This window comes from Lupinus angustifolius, chromosome LG04, assembly GCF_001865875.1.
Source record: "Lupinus angustifolius cultivar Tanjil chromosome LG04, LupAngTanjil_v1.0, whole genome shotgun sequence".
NCBI lineage: Eukaryota > Viridiplantae > Streptophyta > Magnoliopsida > Fabales > Fabaceae > Lupinus > Lupinus angustifolius.
Window position 1 is genome coordinate 10,841,854 of NC_032012.1, and position 26,734 is coordinate 10,868,587.

A 26,734-nucleotide genomic window follows, 5' to 3' on the forward strand; every position below is an offset into this window, starting at 1 on the left:
TGAAATAAATTGTATATGCCTTTAATTATCTCATATATACATTAAGATGATAAAAGATTGGTCAAACTCAAATATGAGTTAGTCTAATTAATAACGATCTAAATAAATAATCAACAAGATAAACAAATCTAATTAAATATTTTATAAGATAAAATTTTCGATCAATCCAAATATATCTAACAAATAATAACCATATTTAAAACATTGTTATCCAAAAAGGCACATGTCTTGAAACTGGTTTTATCAAATTGGGAATGGGCCACATTTCCATTTTAAAAGTAAGGCTAAAATTAAATCACATTATCCTTTATTTAATACAATTATATTGACTATTTATTTTGGGTTACAAAATAAGTAATCTAACTTCTAAAATTAATTACGAATATGAGTTTAATGAGTGAATTCTCAAACAGTTGACCTATAATGGATAATGAGAACATATAAGTTAACACATAAGGAATAATTATGGTCCCAAATACACCAAATCACAAATAGTTTTCACCTCTCCATATCAGATAGAAAACAAAGGTTCCAAAATGAATTAAAGATTTGGTTGAGGAAGAGCATCATACCAAAACTCTCGATATCAAAGGAGTAGATTAGAAAATATGGATTCAGGTATCACTTTGTATCCTTGTTTTATATCATGTGTGAGAATCATGATATATAAGTTCATAGGATTAGTATTTCACCAATCATCGGGAAATATCTAACAAGTGATATCAGAGCTCCACGTTCTGAATGTCGCGACCCGATTTTCGGTTGGAAGACCGGCCCTACGACTTGGGAGGAGGCGAACTCGATTTCTACCTCTCCCAATTGATTTGGAGTCGCCACTACATTTTTTGCGGTTAAAACGTAGAAAACTCTATAGTAAGCCCGTCCGCCTATATTAGGATAATATGGTCTTTAAGCAGAGATTCTGAGCTCGGGAGTCGATTACGGATCGGGGAAGGTATTAGCCCCCCGTCCGCCTATATTAAAACGGTACCCTCGCTAATAACATGGACTTTTATACCCTTAACAATTATTTATTTAGAATTATTTATTTTTATTATTGAGTCTGACGATATTGACTTTGGTTCTACGTACCCCTATTAAGGGGATCAAGACTTACGTAGTTCTAGTTCGAAAATTGTTTCTACTTTGGTTAATTGTTAGAAAATATCGATATATATTTAAAGTATTAGTTTATTGAAATAATTAATTCGGATTTTGTTCCAAAATATATGATTGTTTCGATTCAATGAGACTAATAGTTTTAGAGACGGTATTGGTCGTAGACCTTTTTCCCATTTTCAGAGGAGTTAGCGACAACTCGAACCGTGACCTCACTATAAAAATCTCATGAAATTTATTTGGTAAAATAGTGTCGTAAACCTTCTTCTCATTTTTCGGAGAAGTTAGAGACGACTCGAATCATAACATCACTATAACAATTCCATGATTAATTTGGTGACAAAATAGTTAGGGACACTGCATGAAATCAAGTGATACAACCGTTATGAATCACTTTTATATAAGAAATTTAATAGCTTAGAGACGGTGTTGGTCGTAGACCTTCTTCCCATTCTCATACGACTCGAACCATAACCTTACTATAAAATTTTCTATTTATTTGACAATCTAGTGTTGCATTATCTTTATAATTATATATTAAAATAGGTTTGGGAACTACTTAAATCTAAGGTGTTTGTGAGATACATGTTTTATTAGGCTTAAATCTTTTATCAAATATCAGTGTAATTTAGATTAAAGAAGGCAAACACTACCGGATAATCATAAGATATAACACATATCAATTACTTTCATTTTTACTAAAATTGTCTAAAACTAATGGTGCTGGAACAAATAAAACAAATAAAGCAAAAAATAAAAATAAAAATAAGGAATGAATTAAATAAAGGAACTAATGAAGGAAGGAATTAAGTAATGGAAAGGGGGGGGTCCCCTTTGTGGTTTCACGCAGAAACCCAAATTGGAAGGGAATAGTAGGTGCATGTTTGTGATATCCCCCCCCTTTTTCTGCCATTGTGAGGACCCCTTTTATAGTTGGTTATGGGTCATTTGTTGGTTTGTGAAAACCTTATGGCTTGCCAAAACATGTAACGTGCCGTGACCCTTTTGGTTTTCTGATTTAATGCTGCCCATGAATGCTCTTCTTTATGTTGATAAAGGTGATGTGTAACTGAAGTTGGGAAAGCTTAACATTAGGAATTTCTGATATATATCTCCTTTATTGCCACCTTTGAAATTCCTCTTATTGCAATTCATAGCTGAACCATTCTGTTGCTCTTTTAACATTATTTCACCAATGCATTAAATTATAATTGTTGGCACACAGTGAGTAACCGGTACCCACCTCTGGCAATACCATTTTTTCTTTTCTTTATTTTTTGACTTTGGTTCTATATCTAGGATGTTGATTTTTTAGAACCATTATTACGATTTGCCTAAGCTGTAACCCTTTTATTTCTGACTGGACGTGTTTAAGGCTATCTAGGAATATTGTATAATTAGTAACTGAAACAATATTAATTTTGTAGTGATTGTTGAGAAAATATCCTAACATTAACATTATTTTCTTTTGCAGTGAGTTCCTAACCAAGGTTGGAGATTCGTTGTGAAGATAGGCTTGACCTAAAACATGTTACATTTTACCAGAGCAACAGCTCCTGGCCAATTAAGATAATGGTTCAACTTCTTTGGTGTTTAATCATGGTGCTTAGTGCGATAGAAAGTCTTTTCTTGTAAACAAACTCATCAATTTGTTTAGATATGATGTGAAATGTTTAGATTTGTTCCGTTATATATATATAGATGAGGTTTAAACCACTTACATTGAACCAATTGGCAAATAATAATCTATGTACAATATACAGGCCACTGAGGCAGATAATGTTTATGAACGTCCAAGTACTATTCCATGTGATCTAATATAATTAACAGAATTGACACTCATAATGTACTTTTTACATAAACTCCAGCGTGGTCCCTTCCAGCACCGATGTTGGCAAATGGATGCTATTTTCTTGCATTTATCCATGACCTCAATCTAACAATGAGTTCATGACCTCAATCTAAAATCATGTTCGCAGGAATGTTGTTGTCACAAAGGGATTTGACTTCTTGCCACTTCCTTAACGCGTACTATAACCATATTCATGCTCCTTTTTTAATTTTTGTTGTTGTTGTATTTTAATTTATTTGACAAGTGGCCGGACAAAATTGAGTGTTCACACTAAATTTTATGGTTATCCATTAAAGATTTTTACCCCAATTTCTATGAATCCTAATTTTTTAAATTTGAGACTTTTTATGCTTCCACAATTGGTTATACAAATTAAGTATCTAGGAATAACGAAGATAACTTTTATCTGCTTTCGCTTATTTGAATTATGAGTAGTTTGTATTATGAATCCTTGCAATATGTGTTGAAGTGTATATTCAGATCTATGCATGAACATTACATTAACTTTTATGACTCTATTATGCAATATGTGTATTATATGTGCACTAATGCCATGCTGTTGGACATTGACTTTTGTCAATATAGAATTTTGCAAGTTGTTAATATATATATAAGGTATATATGAGTTAAGATGTATTTTTATTTTATTTTATACATATACAATCTGAAATTCATGATCTTGTATATATATTTCAAATTAAAATGTATATATATAATTGTTTACAGCTCGAGGTTGTTGTGCTGTCTGGAATTACCGATTAAAGTTAATATATAATAGTTATGGTTAATGCTTAAAATTATATATACATTTACTATGTTAATGTGCGAAAGTGTGTATATAGTGTTACATATATGTTTTAAGATATGCATGATCATGTTAGATTTGGAATTTCAATAATTATTTGCATTTGTATTTCTATCTTCATTTCTGATCCAATCTGCATTTAATATAAGATTCTATCCAGTTTTATGCGTCGATATATATGTAATATATCTTTTTTGATTTGGAATTATATTATGAGATTAGATTTGTTAATCATAAAAGATATCAAATTTAAAGATTTTAATTCCAAGATCATAATTTTTTATAATAGACCGTTTTTTCGTATGGTAATTATTTTGAATTAATTAATACAATATGTTTCCAAAGTAACATCTATTGTGGAAATTGATTAAAATTACACATATGAGTATGAGATTATTTATGCGAATTGTGTTCGACCCCAAAAGAAGACACAATTTGGTCAAATAATAACATACTTGTGATGATAAATATGTAACAAATATAAAAAAAATTCCTATGAATAATAGTCGGTCCAAAGAAAGACTATTATTTGACAGAACTAATTGTTAATATTTGGTCATTACGTTGAGAGTACCACTTACAAATTAATTTCTATGTTCTAAGAATAGAAATTGATGTTGTCCTATGTATCTTGTGATAGGTCTATTATGTGAACATGTCTTGTTATATATATATATTACATGACTTGTTTGTTTAAATGATTGCAACACTTATGATTTATTGCATTGATTTATGGATGATTGCATTATTAAGGAGTTGCTATTGTTGAAGCAATATTTTCGTTTCGGCAGCTTGCCCTGCCATATTTAATTAATCATGTATAAAATATTTTTTATGGAAAATTCAAAAGGACCATTACTAGAATTCGAAACGTAGATCCTTGTAATTAGAATGATGCAATGCTACTAATAAGCAATAATGGATATATGTATATATATGTGGATATATATATATTTATATATATATATATATATATATATATATATATTTATATGTGGATATAAATAGTATATGTTTTGAATTAATGTTATGTTGAAACAAACTTAACTAAATGATTTTTCTTTTAGAAAATAAAATTGTTTGACATTTTAAGTAAACCTATTAAACAAGAAGTCGCCAAAGTGACATCTTTTTTGTGAATTGTTCATAATAAATATCAAATGCTAGTGCGTATATGTACCCATATGAGTATTAATCGGCCCAAAGGAATATTATTATTTGACCGGATTATATACACACATGTGACGGCAAACTTGTGATTATTATAAGATTGCATATATTTTTTGGTTTCCCACAAGTATCCTCGCACTGGAGGCAATCCTGTCCGAGCCGGGAACATCCACAGGTACGTGAGGCTAACTTTCCTAGCAGACATTTTTTTCCATCCACAAGATTGCAAATGCAAATGATAAATCAGTCCAAGAAGGATTTATTATTTGACATGTATTATGATCAATGTTTGACCATTACAAATAAGAGTATCATTAGTAATTGTATGTTTGCATTTTTATGCGAATAGTGACGAGCCCAAAGGAAGATTACTATTTGGCCTAAATTACAAACATACTTATAGCAATAAATATGTAATAATCATATAGATTTTCATATGAATAGTAAGTCGGTCCAAAGAAAAACTTATTATTTGACATGACTGATTATCAATGTTTGATTATTATGTTCAGTGTACACTTTAAAGTTAATATTTTTGTCCAAAAATAAATATTAATTGTATGCTATGTAACCTGTGATGTGCCTCACCATCATTTGAATTTAAGTATTGAAGTTGAATACAATATATATGTTTTTTATAAGAATAATAGAAATAAAGTTGTCATTTTAATAATTAAATTTCTTTATTTTATTACTTTATATATATATATAAAGTAATAAAATAAAGAAATTTAATTATTAAAATGACAACTTTATTTCTATTATTCTTCCATAGAACACATTCAAAGAGAAAAAAATTGTCAAGCTACAAGTCCTCATATAGATTATTTATTATTATTATTATTTGATAAAAAAGTCGAAATAAAATAATATACCAATACACATATCATGATAGAGATAATTTTATGTCTATTACTTTTATGCAAAATAGTCGAAATAAAATAAGTTATCAACGTATATGTCTTGAAAATGAAGGAGCAAAAATAAGGAGGGATTGAAGGTGTAAAACCATATGCTATCTGGATAACAAAGTGGCAAAATGAATGAATGTAGATCATGGGTCATACTTTTGGCATTTCATTAAGTAAAAAAAATATCATAAAAACATAATATAACTCTTTTTTTATATTACTTGATGGAATGTGATTTACTTGGAACATAAAAACATTAATTTTTCAAAACATATTGTTGGAAACAAGCGAACAATCAAATAGTAAAAGAAATTAGGGAAAAGAGAATAACACAAAGGATTTAGTAACGATATTCGACCAATTGTACATACGTCTCCGAGAATGTTGAGAGACTACCATTATGTATTAGAGAATTAAAATTTGTGTTTAGTTATTATTCTCCTTGTTGTAAGAACGAGGTTGCAACTAAGAGGGGAGTGAATTAGTTGACTTAAAATTGTGGTCATTTTTTCTGCAAAATCAAGAGTTAACGTGCAGCAGAAAATATATGCAGAAAAATAATAAAGATAAAATGAAAGAGATAAGGGAGAAGAGAGTACACAAAGATTTTATATTAGTTCACCTTATTGTCTACTGAAGGTTATGTCCAGTACTCTTGCATCACAAGAGATTTCATCACTAAGAATTATGAGTTGTAATTACAATATCTCACCCCGAGATTTCTATATACCTTACACACTCCCTAATTCTTATTCACCCTTCCAAGTGATTATGATCCCTTTCTTTTCACACCCCGTGAAAGAAAGTATTCTTACAACAATATTGAAGAATATATAACAATGACAGATTGTCTTTACAAGTACGAAAGTAGTATAATTTGCAATCCAATCAACTCTTTAAGTATACTAATAATAATGCTCTTTTAGAAAACTTTGAAACACTTCTAAGCAACTTCAGAAAAATAACTTTTGAAAGTTTGAGTGTATTGTTGTGTGTTGCGACACTTAGAGCCCTTATATAGACTTTCCAAACACCTATATTGTCTTTCTGAAAGTGGAGGAGTTGTTTGAAGTGAAGAGATTTCGTTTGGAGTGAAAACATTTCATTTTGAAATCTGAAATTTCATACAACAGCTCTTAGTAATCGATTACTGATAGTGGTAATCGATTACCCAAAATCTTTGTCCACTGTTCTTTTAAAAACGAATTAGAGTAATCGATTACACCATTTGGGTATCGATTACTCAACTTTTGCAAAACTGATAATCTGTTACTCTAAGGCAGTAATGGATTACTCTGAACAGTTTTAAGTTGAATAACTTTTTTTCTCAAACATGTAACTTGTTACTTAGATGAAGTAACCCGTTACATACCATTTTGAAAAATGTTTGAAATATTTTTAAAATGTTTCAACTTTCTTTAAAAATAGTTTGAGCATTACTACTTTGTATATTTAAGAGTTTTAGGATAGAAATACATATAAAGACTTAATCTAATTTTTTTGAAGCTTTAATCTTCTTTATCTTCATAAGTATTCTTCCTTTTCTTCTTTTTGGTGATGTTGATGTCTTCATCAAAACTTTGTCAAGGTCATGAGCAAATATCTTCTTCACACTTGTTACTTTAGATTGATATAAAATAAATATATAGCCCTTTACTCTAATTCCTTTAAATCAACCTAAGCCTATAACTTGTATTCATATTATCTACAACATATGAATCACTGCACAATAATATTCACATTGGCGAATATCATCAATTTCACTTCCACCATTGGGTGGGAACACTCCATAGTCTAACATCAATAAATGTGCAACAAGCTCAGACAATATCTGAATTTATCTAATTCATAGTAATTTGAAAACATATTTAGTCACGATTGTAAATAATGAACTTATAATATTTTGATATTTATAGTTGATTCTTGACATCAGTTTTCACCAACAATTCCCACATAATCGATATAAACGTATATAAAGATTAAAAATATTGCTCGTATAGATAATATACACACTATCAATTTCTCCATCTTACGAATACTCTTTATAAGAGTCGAATTTTCAGAAATTTTTTATTTTTATTTAATTATGTTTTCCATGTTTTAAGACAACATTAATTATTTATTTGTCAATTATACCCTTATTTCTATTAATGAAGAGAGAGGAAAAATATTGTAGAGAAATAACACCATTACATTTTCTAAAAATTTGTCATAACTTCCTACTATATAACCTTCATTCTTGAAGGCTCATATTAATTTGTTATAATATTTATTCTCATGAATGACATACTCAAACATGTTTCAAAATTCTTATGAATAAGGTTTTTCTAATATTTTTTTCTTATTTACTTACTCATTTTACTTTTCGTTACAAATTAACTTTTTATGTACCTTACTCACAACTTCTTCATGTTTATTTTTTATACGTAAATTATTAATAAACTGAAGAATCCATGAGTAAGATATTTCTAACATTTTCTCTTCATTGGCTCACTCATTATATTTTGTCTATCTTCCTTATAATTTGTTCATGTTTAATTTTTCATATGTAAATTATTCCCAAATTGAAGAACTCGTAAGTAAGACTTTTCTAATATTTTTCTTTCCATTTAGTCACTCATTTTATTTTATTTCGTTTTGCTAGAAGATAATATATTTTTTACCTTCCTTATAACTTGTCCATGTCTATTTTTTACAGGTAATTTTTCCACAAAGTAAAGAACTTACGTATAAAACTTTTCTAATATTTTCCTCTCCCTTCAATCACACATTTTACTTTTTTGTCATAAGTTAGCCTATTTATATTTCTCACAATTTATCTATCCTTACTTTTCCCACATAAATTTTTTATTCCTCTAATAACCTTTTCTTTGTCATTCAATTTTATGGTTTTAAATTTTTCTATATGTGTTATTTTTTTATTTTATGCTTTTCTGCTTCACTAATTTAAATTCAATACGGAGCGACCTGCAATCGCAAGCTATACTATTAGTTAATAATGAAATGATAGGACATATAATAACTATTTTATTAAAAAATAAATAATCGATAATTTCTAAGAATAAAATATATTGACACCTCATAGATTTAGTGAAATTACATAAGTCATTCCTCCATTTTTTACATATACCAAAAATCTCAAATTTGTACAAACATTAAATTGATAAGTGTAATTAAGTTAAACAAAATATGAATATTATTGAAACAACTCTAAATACTATAAGAGTCAATATATTTTCATTATTTTTTATTTGTTGTTATATATTATAATAGTGACTTAAACAATATCCCCTTAGTATTATTATAACAATTTGTACAAAAAATAATGAAAATGTATTGACTCGTACACTATTTGAACTTGTCTCCATAATATATTATATTTAATTTTGTTGAACTTAATTATATTTATCATCATTTTTTATTTAAAATATCATACTTATTTCTCATATATGGATAATCAGTGAAATGTATATATATATTTTATAGAATTTCTTTTAGGTGTAAAAAAGAAAGAATAATTTATATAATTTCACTACCACTTAGGAGTATTAGTGTGATTTACTCTTTTTTAATTTGAGAATAATGTATCTCCTCATATCAGGAGATAATTTATCTTCTTTAGCCAGTAAAATTGTGACATGTGTGTTATTTTTGTTTATGTTTAAAAATATATTTATAGAAAATGATGAAACATGATACATGTCATGCTTTCACTGGCAGGAGGAGATAACTTGTCTCCTTATACCATGAGATATTCCATTCCCTTTTAATTTATGCAAAAAAACTAGAATGACACTTATAAAGAAACAAATCTCTTTTTTCTTTGTGCCAAAAAAATAATAATGTACCAAAAATACTATTTTTTCTATAATTAAAACACCATTATAAAATTGTCCTCTGCAAATCCAAATAATCAATTTCCTACCTTTAAATGTCCATTAACTTTTCTGTGTTTACAGTAGAAATATATCATATGCATTACTTTCTAACACTTCCTTTGTCATTAAGAAATATTTATCTTATTAAAAAATAAATAAACTTGTAATAAAAAATAATTTAACAATTTTTTTAATGAATTAATTCTAATGGATGATTATGTGATTGATATATGCACTTGTATAAATTCTCTTCCACAACTTCAATCACATCACAACACATTAACACAATGGTGGAAGGCATAGAACACCGAACAGTGGAAGTGAATGGCATCAAAATGCATGTAGCTGAAAAGGGACAAGGCCCTGTGGTTTTGTTCCTTCATGGTTTCCCTGAACTCTGGTATAGTTGGCGTCACCAAATTCAATATATAAGCTCAAAAGGTTACCGTGCTGTGGCTCCAGATCTTCGTGGCTATGGTGAAACTGATGCACCATCTTCAATCACCAGCTACACTTGTTTTGACATAGTGGGTGATCTCATTGCTCTTATTGATTCATTGGGTGTGGAACAAGTGTACCTTGTGGCTCATGATTGGGGTGCTCAAATTGGTTGGTACCTTTGTTTGTTTCGCCCTGATAGAATCAAAGCCTATGTTGCCCTCAGTGTCCCTTATACGCCAAGAAATCCCAAAGTGAAGACAGTAGATGGCATGCGTGGTTTATATGGAGATGATTATTATATTTGCAGATTCCAGGTTCTTGGTTTATTACCAACATTTTTTTTAATTAGATCTAGAATATTTATTGTTATTACTCGTATCTACTTATAATACATGATTAATTTGTTCTAATCAGATCTGCTATAACTTTAATCTTATCATGGCTCCAATTGTGGACAATTATTTAGAATCATAAAGCCAAATTATTTATGTGGACAATTAAATTAGGGCTTTTTGTTTGTTCGGCCAAATGAATTGAGATTTTCACTGTAATGTGAGATCTGAGGGTATTGATATTAAGTGTTTATGATTTATGTTACAGGAACCAAGTGAAATAGAAACACAAATAGCCCTAGTTGGTACTGAATATGTATTGAAGAACATTCTTACAACTCGTAAACCTGGTCCCCCAATCTTACCTAAGGGAGAGTTTGGAACCGGATTCAATCCTGATGTGCCTGATACCTTACCCTCTTGGCTCACCGAAGAAGATCTTGCTTATTTTGTCTCCAAATATGAGAAAAGTGGCTTCACAGGAGGGTTGAACTACTATAGAAATATCAATCGGTACGATCCACATTCTTTATGCATCTTGAGTTATTTTCGAAAACTCTAATTCGATGTTCCATTTGTAACAGTGTAAACCTTTACACCGATAGTTAATAGATATTACACTTGAATATAATTGGTGGGTATATTGTAAAGATTTATATTCTATGGATTTGCAGAAATTGGGAGCTCTTAGCACCATGGACTGGAGCACAAATAAAGGTGCCGGTTAAATTCATCACAGGAGATTTAGACATAGTATACACCTCATATGGGGCTAAGGATTATATCCATGGTGGAGGGTTCAAGAAATATGTGCCAAATTTGGATGAAGTTATTGTGCAAGAAGGAGTTGCTCACTTCAACAACCAAGAAGCTGCTGAAGAGATTAGCCATTACATTTACGATTTCATAACCAAATTCTGATCTGATCCACAGATGAATTAAATTAATCTTGCTGAAATTTGTGCACTTCTCATAATTTTATGCTTTATTATGTGGCCTATGATATTTATGATAGTCATGCTGCGCAAGGACATTGTTTACTTTTGTTATAAGAGAGTAAAACTCATGTTGATGTTTTATGCTTGATTTTGCTATCCAATATTATGCATTTCATTTTCACTTCTAGTATTTTCTAAGGTTTTAAATCTGATTAGCGTTTGGCATAGATGCTGCAATTTTAAGGTTCCAGGAGTTATGAAAAATGTATTTATCACTATGTTTTTGTAGATAAAATATAGAAAACCATTTATTGCATAATCTTGGTAAGTGTTGATTTTTTTTTTTAAGGCAAAGGTGTAAGTACACCTCGATATATATTAATGAAGGATGAAAGTTCCTTTGGTAAGTGTTGATTAGCAAGATACATTTGTTAATCAAAGAAACTCATACTCTAAACTTGTTCATTATTTATTTAGAAAAGGGGCAAAAATAATATCTTACTTTTGTATTTTACAAGCATAGGTCTTATTATTATATATTTGTAGCACAATACGGAAATTAAGATTGTATTGTTTTTGGTAGAAAAATATGATTGATTAGATTTGTTCTGATAACTTAAAATTATATAACTAACATATCATGAACGTTCATATGGTTAAGGATATGAGTGCCTCATCACGTCTATGATGTAAACATCTTTTGGATGATCCTTGAAAACAACTTTTTTGGAGGAGAAATTGTAATGATGTTGTGACTTGTGAGGATAACATCATATTGTTCCTTTTGGATTATATTAAAATATTTTTATTTATGAAAAAGGTTATAATGATCCAATATTAACTAATAACTATTACAAATATTTTTTTATTAATTACTTTGATATATTATTAATTAGTCAATATTACAAGATCTTTTACTATTTATTTAATTAATTACTCTTTATTATAAATATTTTTATTAATTACTAGATATATATTATTAGCAAAATAAATCAAGTGACAATGATTGTTATTATGAGAAATGAGAATAATTAACTATCATTATAACTTATTTGAATGATCAATAATAAAAGAAGTGATCATGTCACCAATAATTAATTTTTAATATTCCTAATCATCCATATATGGTTGTAAGCCTCAAATTTATTGTCTCTTATATGAGAATTATTATAATTTGAATCACTCACATATTATTAATTACTCATTATTAAAAAAAAATATTAGTTGAGAAAAAGATAACATTTGTTGTCAACCATCTTCTCCATCTTTAGATATGATACAAGCCATGGTTATAACCACTTCTCAACTTCAAGAAAAAAGGAAACTGCAACAAGAGTACATAATATTATTCTCTTAACCTTTTCTAGAGATTACCACAATTCTGACCTGACTAAAAATTGACAAAGTGTTCATATTTGGATAAAATACCACAATGACGTTATAACACCATGGAAATTACTATAATACCACCAAATGGGTAAAAAATATTTTATTAATTTTGTAAAGTAGAAAATATATTTTACTAAGATCATACTAAAATATTTTACTATCTCATATCTTTTAATTTAACATATTTGTAGTTTAAAGCTTTGGTATAATGAAATAGACGTTGTTGATTGTAGAAATTCAACAACGTTTGTTTCACTAAGTGTTGTTGAATTCGGTATTGAATGTGCATTATTAAAAATCAATTATATCATAGTGATATGTATTAAATCAATTAGAGGTTATTTTTTAAAGATGATTATTGGTTAGGAAGTTAGGAATTAGCAAGTTAGGTTTCTATTAGTTATTTGCTTTACAAACTTTCTTTTCATATTTTCTCTTGTATAAATAAGTCATATTGACTCTCTTCTTATTAATTCAATTCAATAACAATAACGAGAGATGTTACATTTCAATAGAGACTTTGATTCTCCTTTCTTTCCTTTTCTTGCTTCTTCAAGCTTTTCTTTCTCTTTTCATTAATTTCTCATCTTTCTTGTTTCATCAAGAAGATATCTCTTATCCATGACTCTTACCATATTTTAATACGGTATCAAAGTGTAATTATTTGGTTGCTTTCGGTTATGCTTTTGTCGTTCCAAGATTCAAGAAAGAATCATCATCATGCATCAAAGTGAGAAATCTTGCACTATGGCTAAGGATGGTGATGATCATAGCGTAAATCAAGGGATTCAGGTGGACTACCTTGTTGAAGTGGTGCAACTTCTTTTTCATCTTCTTTAATCACCGTTGTTGACTCCTCAAACTACATCATTAATGCTATGTTCTTCTTCTTTCAATTGCACAGATTCATCACTAATCTTCATCGGAGACCTGGTTGCTTATGTTCAATGAGGTCTTTTACAAGTAAATGCTTCCGATTATGGCTCCATCATTCTAAGATTCAATATTTACCATCATTCATCATCAATTTATCATATACAAGATTAAATCTTTTTCTTATTCTTCATCATGTACTCATCTTTCTCATTCATCATCGAAGCATCTCATTAGGATCAAGATTCTGATCTGTTCTTTCTATTTCATCATCAATGGTTGGTTCGCTTCTGTCCATGATGCTTAAGCTCATATATAACTTCTGTCATGGATGATTAAGCATTGGATGAGTAACTTCTTTCTACAGTGGTTAAGCAAAGATATAGCTTCTGTTATGGATGGTTAACAGTTTGATGATATAGCTTCTGTCGTGGGTGGTTAAGCGTGGTTATTGCTTCAAATCAATTCAAAACTGGAGAATAAAAATTATCACTCACCAACTTGAGAGGATATTAAATTTTTTCGAAGTTTAAAAAGACATTTCCTTATAGATTCCAAATTGTAGAAATAAAAATAAAGATTGAACCAACAAAACTATTGAGTAGGTGGAGGCCGGTTTGGATCATTGGTTTAGATTATATTACATACAAATTATTAATTTAATTAATTTATATAAATGATATATCATACTACACCATAAGAAAAATAACATGTTTTACAATATGAAATTTTATTTATTAATAATTGATTTACAAATTGATATATGTCATTTTCTTATCTTATAGTATAAGATTTTTTTATTATGTACTTAATTTCCACATACAAATGACAAAACATTGTTACAACACAATGTTATTAGAAAACATAGAAAGAACAAGCACGTTAACTTAAATTACATGATAGGCCTTAATCAGAGACTTATTTTCTTTGTGGGTCATATGATCAGAACTTCTTAATAAAGTTGTAAATGTAATTATTGATTTCATCATATGCTTCTTCATTGTTGAAGTGAGCAACTCCTTTTTCCACAATCACTTTCTCCAAATTTGGGACATCTTTCTTGAAATTTCCACCTTGCACATATTCCTCAAACCCTAGTGAAGTGTACACTGAATCTAAGTCACCTGTAATATATATTACTGGAACCTTGATTTTCACTCCATCCCATGGTGCTAATAGCTCCCAATTTCTGCAAATGATCTCAAAAAAGAACCTCAATTAAGAATTTTGAAAAATAAAAATATTATCGATATAGTCGAACACAACAACTTTTGATTTAATAAGACAAAATACTAAAAATTCTATGGCACAAGTTGTCAAGTCTGGTTGTATAAATGACAATGATTTTGGAAAACAATCCCAAGATGCATACGGAATGAGGAACACACCGATTGAAATTTCTATAGTAGTTCAACGCTCCAGTAAAACCAGTTTTCTCAAACTTCATGACATAATAAGCAAGATCTTCTTGTGTGAGCCAAGAGGGTAAGGTATGAGGCATATCCGGATTGAACCCGGTTCCAAACTTTCCCTTGGGAAGGATTGGAGGACCAGGTTTACGACTTGTAAGAATGTTCTTCAACACATATTCAGTACCAACTTCAGCCATTTGAGCTTCCATTTCACCTGGCTCCTGTAACATGTATTTAGTCACTTTTTATCATGGAAACATCTCTCATGCTTTATTCTATAGTGTGTGAATTTTAGTTTTTTTTATAAGGAAGTGTATTTTTTCAGCCTATGAGTAAGAAACTAATCCTTTTTAAAATATGAACTATCTCTCACAATAATTGTCGTTACCAAGGATCGAACCTTTAATCTAATGCATCAGCATTGGCATGATATTTTGATACATTATTCTCTCATCTATGTATGCTAAATAATTGAGATGATGCTCATAATTACATGATCTTAGATATTAGGGGGAGAACTAAAAGGTGAACCTTAGTGTGAGAAAATCCACAACTAACTTAGGAGTTTAAATCGAGAAAGCAGGATTAATTTCTGATCGGGTCAATGGTTTATCATAATTCTTAATGAGTTTAATGTGTTATAATTATAACCAAAGAAGAAAACACAAAAAAACAATGAATATTTGATTTTTTTAATTAACATAACATATTTTCATTAGTTTGGAACATAACTTGAGACATATATATTTTTGCACAACATATCCTTGTATACATTAGACACTTCTTTCTCTTCTTAAAGGACCCAATAGTTACATTAGGATAATTCACATTCATAATTAATTTAGAGCATGCTAAGTTAGGTATCATTACAGATTTGTCAATGTTGAAATATGGTGTGACTAATCTATGAAAGTTTCAATCATATTTTATTCTTATATTTGTTATTGTCTTTTATTTTCTCACTCAACCCCCTTAATTCGCATCTTTAAATCTCTAATATTGGCAGATTAGGTGATTTATACTTATAATAGGTTGATACTCATCCACAATAAAGTCCATGTGGATATAATCTTTTTACTACCTGATATTATGTATTTGGACCACACCAAACTACATTGGACGGCATGAATTTAAAAGTATTTTTTAATCATAAAATAATTAATATTACAACAGCCACAATTCGTATCACAACAAACAATTGTGGTCACGATCTAAAACGATGTTTCTGCATGCAAAGAGATTATGTAATCTTTCACAATGGAAACATCGAGTGTTTTAATTTTCTGTTGCGGTCGCGGTTGTATTTGTTGTAATTGTGGTCGCTATGATATAGATTGTGAACATTGAGGTGAGAATTATTTTATGAGTAAAAAAATAATTTTGATATTGATGCAATCTAGTGTGGCCAGATGTAGTTGCATGACGATTCATTGCGATCACATCATTGAGATTCGATGTCACATCATAATTGCAGGTTGCAGTATAATGCTATCGTGGCATCACAATTACAATCATATCACATAATGTGGTTGTGCAATTTGAAATCGCATAAACGACTTTATCATTGTGTTAAGTCGTCTAAAAGATTAAGTAATATAAAAAATCTAAATAATACTTTCGACATAAAAAAAACAAGAACCTGGAATCTGCAAATGTAGTAGTTATCTCCATACATGGCACGCATTCCATCTACCGTTTTCACTTTTGGGTTTCTTCTCAAATAAGGAACACTGAGACAAACATAGGCTTTGACTCTATCAGGACGAAACAAACAAAGGTACCAACCAATAAGGGCACCCCAATCATGAGCCACAAGGAACACTTGTTCCACACCCAATGAGTCAATAAGAGCAATGATATCACCCACTATGTCAAAACAAGTATAGCTGCTGATTGAAGATGGTGCTTCAGTATCACCATAGCCACGAAGATCAGGAGCCACAGCATGGTAACCTTTTGAGCTTATATATTGAATCTGGTGACGCCAACTATACCAGAGTTCAGGGAAGCCATGAAGGAATAAAACCACAGGGCCTTGTCCTTTTTCAGCTACATGCATGTTGATTCCATTCACTTTCACTGTTCTGTGTTCTATGCCTTCCATGGATTAAGTTTTCTCTTTGATGATGATGTGTTGTGTGTGCTGTGATGAGGTTAATATAAGGTGAGAGGGGTTTTATTGTGTGGAGGTTGGGAAGGTGGAGGAGTTAGTGCACTGAAAAATCAAAATTAGGAAAGACTTAGCCATCTTTTTAATTAGGATGATGATTTATGTTTTATATTGTTTAAACTTTAAAATCATATGGGTTTGGAGAAATTATTAGTTTGCCATGTTGGAATGTGGCGGAAAGATTTCATGTCCTAGAAAAATCATATTTTTCATGTCTCTAGATAGTATAAAAATGTTAGTTTATGTATTTATAATTTTTTATTTTAAAAAAATATATTACTTTTAATCAGATTATGTTACAAAATTTGTGAATATAAGCTCACATCCTCTCCTAGATCCTTCATTTGTAATCTCTATACATAAGATTGCAAAAATCATAGTTAATTTTAAATAGAGTATACTATCTATTTATTGTTAATTTAAATATTTATACATAATTATTATATTATTCATGATTTATTTGGATTATTTTTTAAGAAGGAAATTAGATATAAATAATAGATGACATAATGATAAGGTATAAAACTCACACAAAGTCTTTAATAATTGACTTAAAAATATTTTAAAGATTAAGAAAACTATGTATTATTATTAGTATGAATAACCTAATTTAAAGTCTTGAAAATAAAGTATAACTTTAGCTCAAAATTAATGAATCTAATTGTATTTGTATTAGAGAATAAAGTATTTTTTTCTTATTATGAAATAAATTATCATTTTGACCACTAAAATTATGACATATCTCATATTTAATTATTTCATACAAAAATGTTTCTAAAAATTAAAAAAAAATAGTAGGCACGTATCATATTTTAATGACTATGAGATATAATTTATCTTATATTATATGAGAAAATATTTTATTTATTATGTATCTAACCTTTTTGTACTTCATGTTATTAAATGGCCTACACACACATTTGAGATTGAAATGTAAAATAATAAAATTCAACTGGAACAAAATTATAGGTTCAGTTTGGTTTATTTTTGTGGAACCATTTACATACAGTTATATTCATGATTCCACACACTCTGAAATTGTGTAAACCTAAGCTAATACCCACTTGCATTAGACATTTCTCCCAAAACATTTTCTTTCTCAGAAAACACTCTCTCTATCTAACTACTCAATACTCATCCAATAACTCTGTTAATTTTGTTTTTTACTTGCAGTACTCAACATTTAGCCAAGTACACAAGTGTTTAGTAGAAATATGTGTTTCACTCACACTTATTTATTTATGTCTTCAATGGTTAGAATTTTTATTTAAAAATATGGTTTTCTAGTTTTTTATTTTGTAATTTAAAGTAAGCAAATGGATGAACCAAGTTAAACCACATCAATTCAGTTTAGTTGGATCTTATCTTATTAATTAGTATAAACCAAAAACTGAATTAACTACATTTATTCCTAATAATGAGGGTAACATTTAAAATAAAATTTGTTGAGATCTTTTGAATAATGTTTGAATATGTTGTTGAATGATCTATATCTATGTAAAAGCTGATAGAAACATAAAGTTTTCAGTTTCACTGACGTCACTAGCCACCAACCATAACTTGTTAGAGAAGAAAATGTTAGAGAGGATTCATGACTTGTTGAGGAATTAATGAACACTAACAATTAGGAAAGGCTGAACCATCTTATTTATTTATTTATTTATAATTTAGTTAAGCACCAACATTGTATTCGTTTCTTAGTTTAACATATATTGAAAAGGTAAATTATCATATTATTCATTATTGATTTTATATTATTCTTATTAGCATGTTGATTGAAACTCTATGTCAGTCAACTCGTATTTCTAATTTTCTTATATCAAGTATATACACGAAGTTTCTTTAAATTTTTTAACTTTAGTTTATAATAATGATTAGTGTATAATTGAATGTTTTTCATGTGGGTCAAAATTGTTCTTATTGGGACGAAGAAGATAGAAAATAAAAGTAGGAGAATATGTGGAAGTTTCTTCTTTACTGGGATGATACAAAATGATAAAACTGGAATTTGAAAATTATGTCATGGTTGGTTACTAAATGAAATTATACAAGTTAAATTACCTAAATATCTATTAGGTATATTTTACATTTATATAATAGCAAAGACAAAGTTAGAGTATAGAAATTATTATGCTCAATTACCTAAACATCTCTCAGACATGTTTTACCTTTATATAGTAATATAGATATTGTTAAATATTGATGTTTTATTATTCTTGTATTGTTAGTATATATATATATTTAAATTTCTCTTATTTGTATTTCAAAATTGAAACCTGTTTATATAAAAGGTGATAAACAAAACAAGAGTAAAGGGTTGGTAATTGGGTATGTCAAACCAACCTTAATTAATCACGTTTTAGATGAAAATTAAGTGTGTTTGCTTTCAAGATATGTTTTTGAAGTTAATTATGAAAATATTCTTTCTGTATTTATTGTTTGTGATTTATTATTACTTATTCATTATTATAAATAATTTTATGAATTATTGGAAATTAATGAGTAATTAGTCATTCTTAAAAGATTTCTTATTTATAATGAATCAACATTAAGTAATTATTATGAAAATTATTTTTTTCTTAATTACTTTGGATAATTGTTAATTAGTCATTATTACAAGATTTTGTACTAATCATTTGAGATTAAGAACTCATTATTAAAAGATTTTTAATTACCTGAGAAAGAGACAACATTTTTTGTCAACCATCTTCTCCATCTTGAGAGATGATAGAAGCCACAAATGGTTATAACCCCTTCTCAACTTAAAGAAAGAAGGAATTTACAACAAGAGTAATCATTCTCTTAATATTCCTAAAAAATATAACTACCGTATAAACAAAATAATTTTAGAAGAATATAACTAACGTATAAACAAAATAATTTTAGAAGAATATAACTACCTATAAACAAAATAAATTTAGAGTAAGCATTACAAAATCTCTACCTCATTACAATCTGATAAAGTGTTGATAATTGGATAAAAGTACCACAATGACCTTATACCACCATGTAAATTACTATAATGCCACCAAATAGGTAAAAAAGTATTTTATTTATTTTATAAAGCCAAAAAGTATCATGATACCTAGGTTAGGTAAAAAAATTATTTACACTTTAAAACATAAAAAATATCACATTCTCATACATTTCCTTCATGTTTTTTCTATTTGTTCTCTTGGATCAAAATAAACCAATAAAATTAGTTGTTTACACATAATTCTAAATAAAGTCATGAAAATATCATAATACTCTGGTTGAGTAAAATTACTTTATCCACACTATAAAATCATAAAAATTATCATATTGTCCTTCTTTTTTCTCTTGTATTACTACAACCTTATATAGATTAATGTTGATTGGTAAAATATTAACAAGGAAATAAACTTCATGTAGTAGAGATGAAAATGTTGCTTTGGATTAGTTAAAAGATTTCACTAAAAGTAAATGCATTAAGAAGAAATTTGGAGTAACTCCTATTATAGAAAAGATTATAAAATTACACCTTAGGTAATTTCAATATGTGTGTAGAGACCACTATAAAACCGAGAGTACATCAAATAGAAGTTAATCTAATTCCTAGATGGAAATGGAGGCAAAAAACCATAGGCAAAAATACTAAGAAAAATTTAAAAATCAATACTTTTGTTAATAAACATGATTTATGATAAAACATTATATTATTGTTCAATCCATATAGTAGACTCGAGCGGATATGGAGGAGTAGTGTGTTTGAGTGCATAAGTTATGGTATTCAGTTTTTAATTTTCTATCAACATGCAAATGCACAGACAAAAATGTATGCACAAAAAACATGATAATGTATTAGATGAAGGTGTGGTCCTGCTTACCTCCCTTAAATATCCATTGGAATCCTTTATATATCGTAATAAGCGTTTCACGACAGGACAACATGGTTGTTTGATGAGAAAAAAATGAGTACCAAAATTAGAGGTCTTCATCAATAAGATATTGATCTAGTGATAAAAGGTCTTTTAAATTGCCATATAGATCAAAAGATCAAAAATTGAATTTGTGGGAGCGATATTCGTTGAGAATGACAGTCACATACCTAGAAAATAATTAGTTCCTTAGGATATCCTTGTTGTACAAATACATTAGGAGTCTTGTGATCGATTTAATTTGGATCGATTTTTAGACAAAATACCATCTGATCCGAAGATATATATAAAATGTAGTTTGTTTTAGTTTGATTGTTTACATTAATAAATATGATGCGAAATTATATGCACAATTTTGGTTTAGTTTTTTTTTTAAATAACAGATGTAACACTTTTAAATTATCTCGCTCACATAAAAATATGTTTATTCCAAAATAACAAGTTTAACACATTTTCAAAGTATCAAGTTCAAATAAAAACCAATGAAACTATTCAAAGACTCTTAGTATCAAGCGTGATACATGTAATCATTTAATTGAACATTAATAATAATCATTTAAAATGAAAATAAAAACAAGAACAAAGATAAAAACAATTGTAAGGTTGATTATATTCGAAAATGATATATTCTTCACTTTTTGTTGTATATGTAATTAATATTGGTTTGATCTGATTTCTAAAATTGGAACTATAAACCAAATTGAATCAATCAGTTTTCTAAAAGTCAGTCCAACACTATCCAAACAACTTTGGTTTTTTGTGATTTCTTTTTTTGGAGTCGTTTTCAGTTTTTTTAATCAGTCTGGCTTTGAACATCTTTACCAAAATTTGAACAAAAACAAATAATATATGAAAAAATGTAATAACTTTTTACCTTTTTACTAACATTTCATATTTATTTAATTATTCACTCTTAAATATTAATAATATAAATAGTGAAATACTTCAAAATATTTTGAGTTTTAGTGAAATTACACAAACCACCTCTTGTCTCCACAATATACCATGTTTTGTTTAACTAAATTGCATTGATCATATTTTTTGTTTAAAATATTACACCTATTTTTCACACAGAGGAGGTCGGTATAATGAACGTATAAAAAATCGGGGGTTTGTGCATGTGTAAAAAATGAGTCCAAATAATATATGAGTCAATATCTCTTTATTATTTTTGGTTCGTTATGATATTGTATAAGAGCGATTTAAACAATATCTCTTTACAATTGTTGATGCATTTTGTAACAAAAAATAATAAAGATACATTGATTTGTATATTATTTAGATTTGTCTCCACAATATATCATGTTTTCCTTAACTTGATTGCATTTATCTTTTTTTATTTAAAAGATTACACTTATTTCTCATGCATGATTGGTGGTTAATGTAATGAAAGTATAATAATCAGGGATTTGTGTAGGTGTAAAAAAGTGATGAGTGATAAATGTGATTTCGCTAAATCTCATGGGGTATGAGTGCAATTTATTATAATATAAATGAATAGTGTACGATGTAATATAAATTTTTATTCCACAATAATCATGAAATTCTTGTATTTTGGAGGAAAATACTATGATGATACTACAGTAGAGTAGCTTTTAGAGGAGAATGGTGGCTTAAGATGTTTAGCATTGTTGCAAAATGCAAAGTGGATTGTGTTGCAAAAAAAGATGTGATCACACAAAACATGGAGAGAAGATAAAGAGAGATACATGAATGTTTAAAATAGTAACTAATCTCCACCTTTCATTTTAATCCAAAGGTTAAAAATCAATCATCTCCCTCCCATATAACTTTATTTTTCTTATAGATACATCCCATATATATACCTAGTTTAAAATCTATGCACTGTTAGTGTAAATTTTTTATACTGTCGACATACATTTACCATTGATTTGTATTATATTTATTCGAAAGTCAATGATAATTAATATAGCAATGTAAAAAACACTTACACTATCAATATACACATCTTAAATATATATATATATATATATATATAATCATAATGTCCCTTCACCAAACCAAAGTGATAAATTGTTTGTAACTTCTGTAAGAATTTTTTTATAAAAATTGGATCCATCAATTTAAAGGTTTTTCCTTAAGATCTTAGGTTAAAAAATTTGGGAGCTTAAAAAGGCATTCCCTTATAGATCCCAAATTGTAGAAATAAAAATAAAGATTGAACCAACAAAACTATTGAGTGAGTGGAGGCCGTCTGAACCATTGGTTTAAATTACATACAAATCATTAATTTAATTAATTCATATAAATATCCTCCTACACTAAAAAGAAAATAATATTTGTCAAAAAAAAAAATGAAACATTATTTATTAATAATCAATTTACAATTGACATATGTCACTTTTTTATATGTCACTTATATAGTAAGAATATTTATAGGATGATTATTACTTTTCATATAATTTTAAGTCATGAGTAATGGTTAATGTTTTTAACGTGTAATTAATTTTTTTGGTTTCCCACATATATTCTCGTACTATAGCCAATTCTGTCCGAGCCGGGAACATTCACAGGTATGTGGGGCTAACTCTCCTAGTGAGCATTTTTTATCTACAAGACTCGAATCCGAGACCTTGCTTTAGAGAAATCAAACATGTACCACTTGAACCAACACCCGTTGGTTCATGAATGGGCATAAAAATGACAAAACAAACACAATGTTATTAGAAAACATAGAAAGACCACACAAAGTAACTTAAATTACAAGATAGGCCTTAATCAGGGACTTATTTCATTTTGAGTCATTAGATTAGAACTTCTTAATAAAGTTGTAAATGTAATTATTGACTTCATCATATGCTTCTTCATTGTTGAAGTGAGCAACTCCTTTTTGCAAGATCACTTTCTCCAAATTTGGGACATCTTTCTTGAAATTTCCACCTTGCACATATTCCTCAAACCCTAGTGAAGTGTACACTGAATCTAAGTCACCTGTAATATATATTACTGGAACCTTGATTTTCACTCCATCCCATGGTGCTAATAGCTCCCAATTTCTGCAAATGAGTATAATACAAGTAATCAGAATTGGTCTCTCTACCATATTATATCATCCTCATAAAGTATATTCTCAAAAAAGGAACCTCAATTAAGAATTTTGAAAAACAAAAATATTATCGATATAGTTGAACACAACAACTTTTGATTTAATAAGACAAAATACTAAAAATTCTATGGCACAAGTTGTCACGTCCAGTTGTATAAATCACAGTGATTTTGGAAAACAATCCCAAGATGCATAAAGAATGAGGAACGCACCGGTTGAAATTTCTATAGTAGTTTAACCCTCCAGTGAAGCTAGTTTTCTTGAACTTGGCAACAAAATAAGCAAAATCTTCTTGTGTGAGCCAAGAGGGCAATGAATCAGTCATATCCGGATTGAACCCGGTTCCATACTTTCCCGTGGGAAAGATTGGAGGACCAGGTCTGCGATTCGTAAAAATGTTCTTCAACACATATTCAGTACCAACTTCGGCCATTTGAGCTTCCATTTCACCTGGTTCCTGCAACATGCATTTTATTCACTTTTTATTACGAAAGCAACTAGATCATGCTTTATTTTATAGGTGTGCGAATTTCATAGTTTTTTTAAACAAGAAAAAAATTTATTTTCACCATATGGATAAAAAATTAATTCATTTTGGAATATATGGTTATCCTCTCAACAACTATCGTTTCTAATTACCGAATCTTTAATCTAATGCATCCTCAACACTTACACGAACCGTGACCAGCCCATGGCATGAACCATAGTCATGGTTCATATTGTGAGAGCATATTTTGGGCTTATTGTCTATTTTGAGTCCAACTAATATAAATGTTGAAGGATAAAACTTTGGGAAAGGAGATAAAGATAGAGAACAATAATTGGAGACTACAACATCTCAAATTGTAGAACTCAAAGGTAATTGAAGATGTTATCATCTCACTCTCTTTTCTTTATAACTATATTTCATGTATAGTCTCATGCTTTATGGAGGGGGGAAACTAAAAGGTGAACCTTTGTGCTAGAAAATCCATAGCTGGACTTATGACTTTAAATCGGGAAAGTGGGTTTAATTTCTAAGAGGGTCAATGATTTGTCATAACTCTTAATGAGTTTAATGTATTCTAATTATCAAGAAACTTTTTAATACTTCACAGAGTACAATGAAATGAAAGCAACATTATCATTCTATTAAGTCTCACTCTTGTATCAAAGTTTATTGGAGTAAGTCTCATGTTATTTATTTTATTTTTCTAAAAATACTTTAAATATTTGTTGGGCTACTCATTTTAATGTCAATTGATTTTGAGTTTAAGCCTTAACATTATATCAAAGTCAAAAATTAACTTCTCTCATATATAATGGGCCAAAAGATGTCATTCAATCATGGTCAAAGATATCATTTTGGGAAGTAAGTCTCGATCACATCACCAATGTTCGAATAAATGTTGGACTACTTCTGTCATTACTAATTAATTTTGAGATAAAACATTAACATAGTATCAAAGTCAAAGTTCAACTTCTTTATGTTTATCATAAGTTAAAACTTTCGTTTGATCCGACTAATTGGAAAGTCTATCCTACATCATCTCTTTCATTCTCTCAAGTATAGTTAAAATAATATTAGACTACTCTTCTTATTATCAATTCTTCTTATTGTAAACTGATTTGATTTTGATATGTTAATTAAGCTTACAATTAATAACAAAAATTCTATATCTAGCTCAAATAATATTTTAGACATTAAAAAAACAAAAACCTGGAATCTGCAAACGTAGTAGTTATCTCCATACATGGCACGCATGCTATCTACCGTTTTCACTTTTGGGTTTCTTCTCAAATAAGGAACACTGAGACAAACATAGGCTTTGACTCTATCAGGGCGAAACAAACAAAGATACCAACCAATGATAGCACCCCAATCATGAGCCACAAGGAACACTTGTTCCACACCCAATGAATCAATAAGAGCAATGATATCACCCACTATGTCAAAACAAGTGTAGCTGCTGATTGAAGATGGTGCTTCAGTATCACCATAGCCACGAAGATCAGGAGCCACAGCATGGTAACCTTGTGAGCTTATATATTGAATTTGGTGACGCCAACTATACCAGAGTTCAGGGAAGCCATGAAGGAACAAAACCACAGGGCCTTGTCCTTTTTCAGCAACATGCATGTTGATGCCATTCACTTTCACTATTCTGTGTTTTATGCCTTCCATGGATTAAGTTTTCTGTTTGATGATGATGTGCTTGATGATATTATAAATATAATTCAGAAGAAGGGATAGGAAGTGGATGAATGGATGAGGTTAATAAAGTGAGAGAGGATTTATTGTGTGGAGGTTGGGAAGGTGGAGGTAATAATGTACTCAAAAATGAAAATTATGGAAGAGATTTATTGTGTGGAGCCATCTTTTCAATTACTTGATTTATTTGTTTCAAATCATGTGAATTTTCTAATGAGTGTTAGATTCAAGTGATATATATTTGATTTTCTTTAAGCAAAGTTTTGGGTTTGAGTCTTGTGGATGGA

General features: G+C 29.0%; 3 protein-coding genes across 3 annotated transcripts; 1 reads left to right on the forward strand and 2 right to left on the reverse strand.

Moving 5' to 3' along the window:
• LOC109345821 (bifunctional epoxide hydrolase 2-like) lies at positions 10,008–11,621 on the forward strand. Its single transcript, XM_019585044.1, has 3 exons — positions 10,008–10,490; positions 10,777–11,021; positions 11,183–11,621. The coding sequence occupies exons 1-3, from the start codon at positions 10,023–10,025 to the stop codon at positions 11,427–11,429; spliced, it is 960 nt and encodes a 319-aa protein (XP_019440589.1). The 5' UTR covers positions 10,008–10,022; the 3' UTR covers positions 11,430–11,621.
• LOC109345822 (bifunctional epoxide hydrolase 2-like) lies at positions 14,500–26,543 on the reverse strand. Its single transcript, XM_019585045.1, has 4 exons — positions 26,453–26,543; positions 16,760–17,263; positions 15,097–15,341; positions 14,500–14,897 (listed from the first exon to the last, which is right to left on the reverse strand). The coding sequence occupies exons 2-4, from the start codon at positions 17,222–17,224 to the stop codon at positions 14,651–14,653; spliced, it is 957 nt and encodes a 318-aa protein (XP_019440590.1). The 5' UTR covers positions 17,225–17,263; positions 26,453–26,543; the 3' UTR covers positions 14,500–14,650.
• LOC109345823 (bifunctional epoxide hydrolase 2-like) lies at positions 23,886–26,458 on the reverse strand. The gene is made up of 3 exons (XM_019585046.1): positions 25,956–26,458; positions 24,469–24,713; positions 23,886–24,206 (listed from the first exon to the last, which is right to left on the reverse strand). The coding sequence occupies exons 1-3, from the start codon at positions 26,418–26,420 to the stop codon at positions 23,960–23,962; spliced, it is 957 nt and encodes a 318-aa protein (XP_019440591.1). The 5' UTR covers positions 26,421–26,458; the 3' UTR covers positions 23,886–23,959.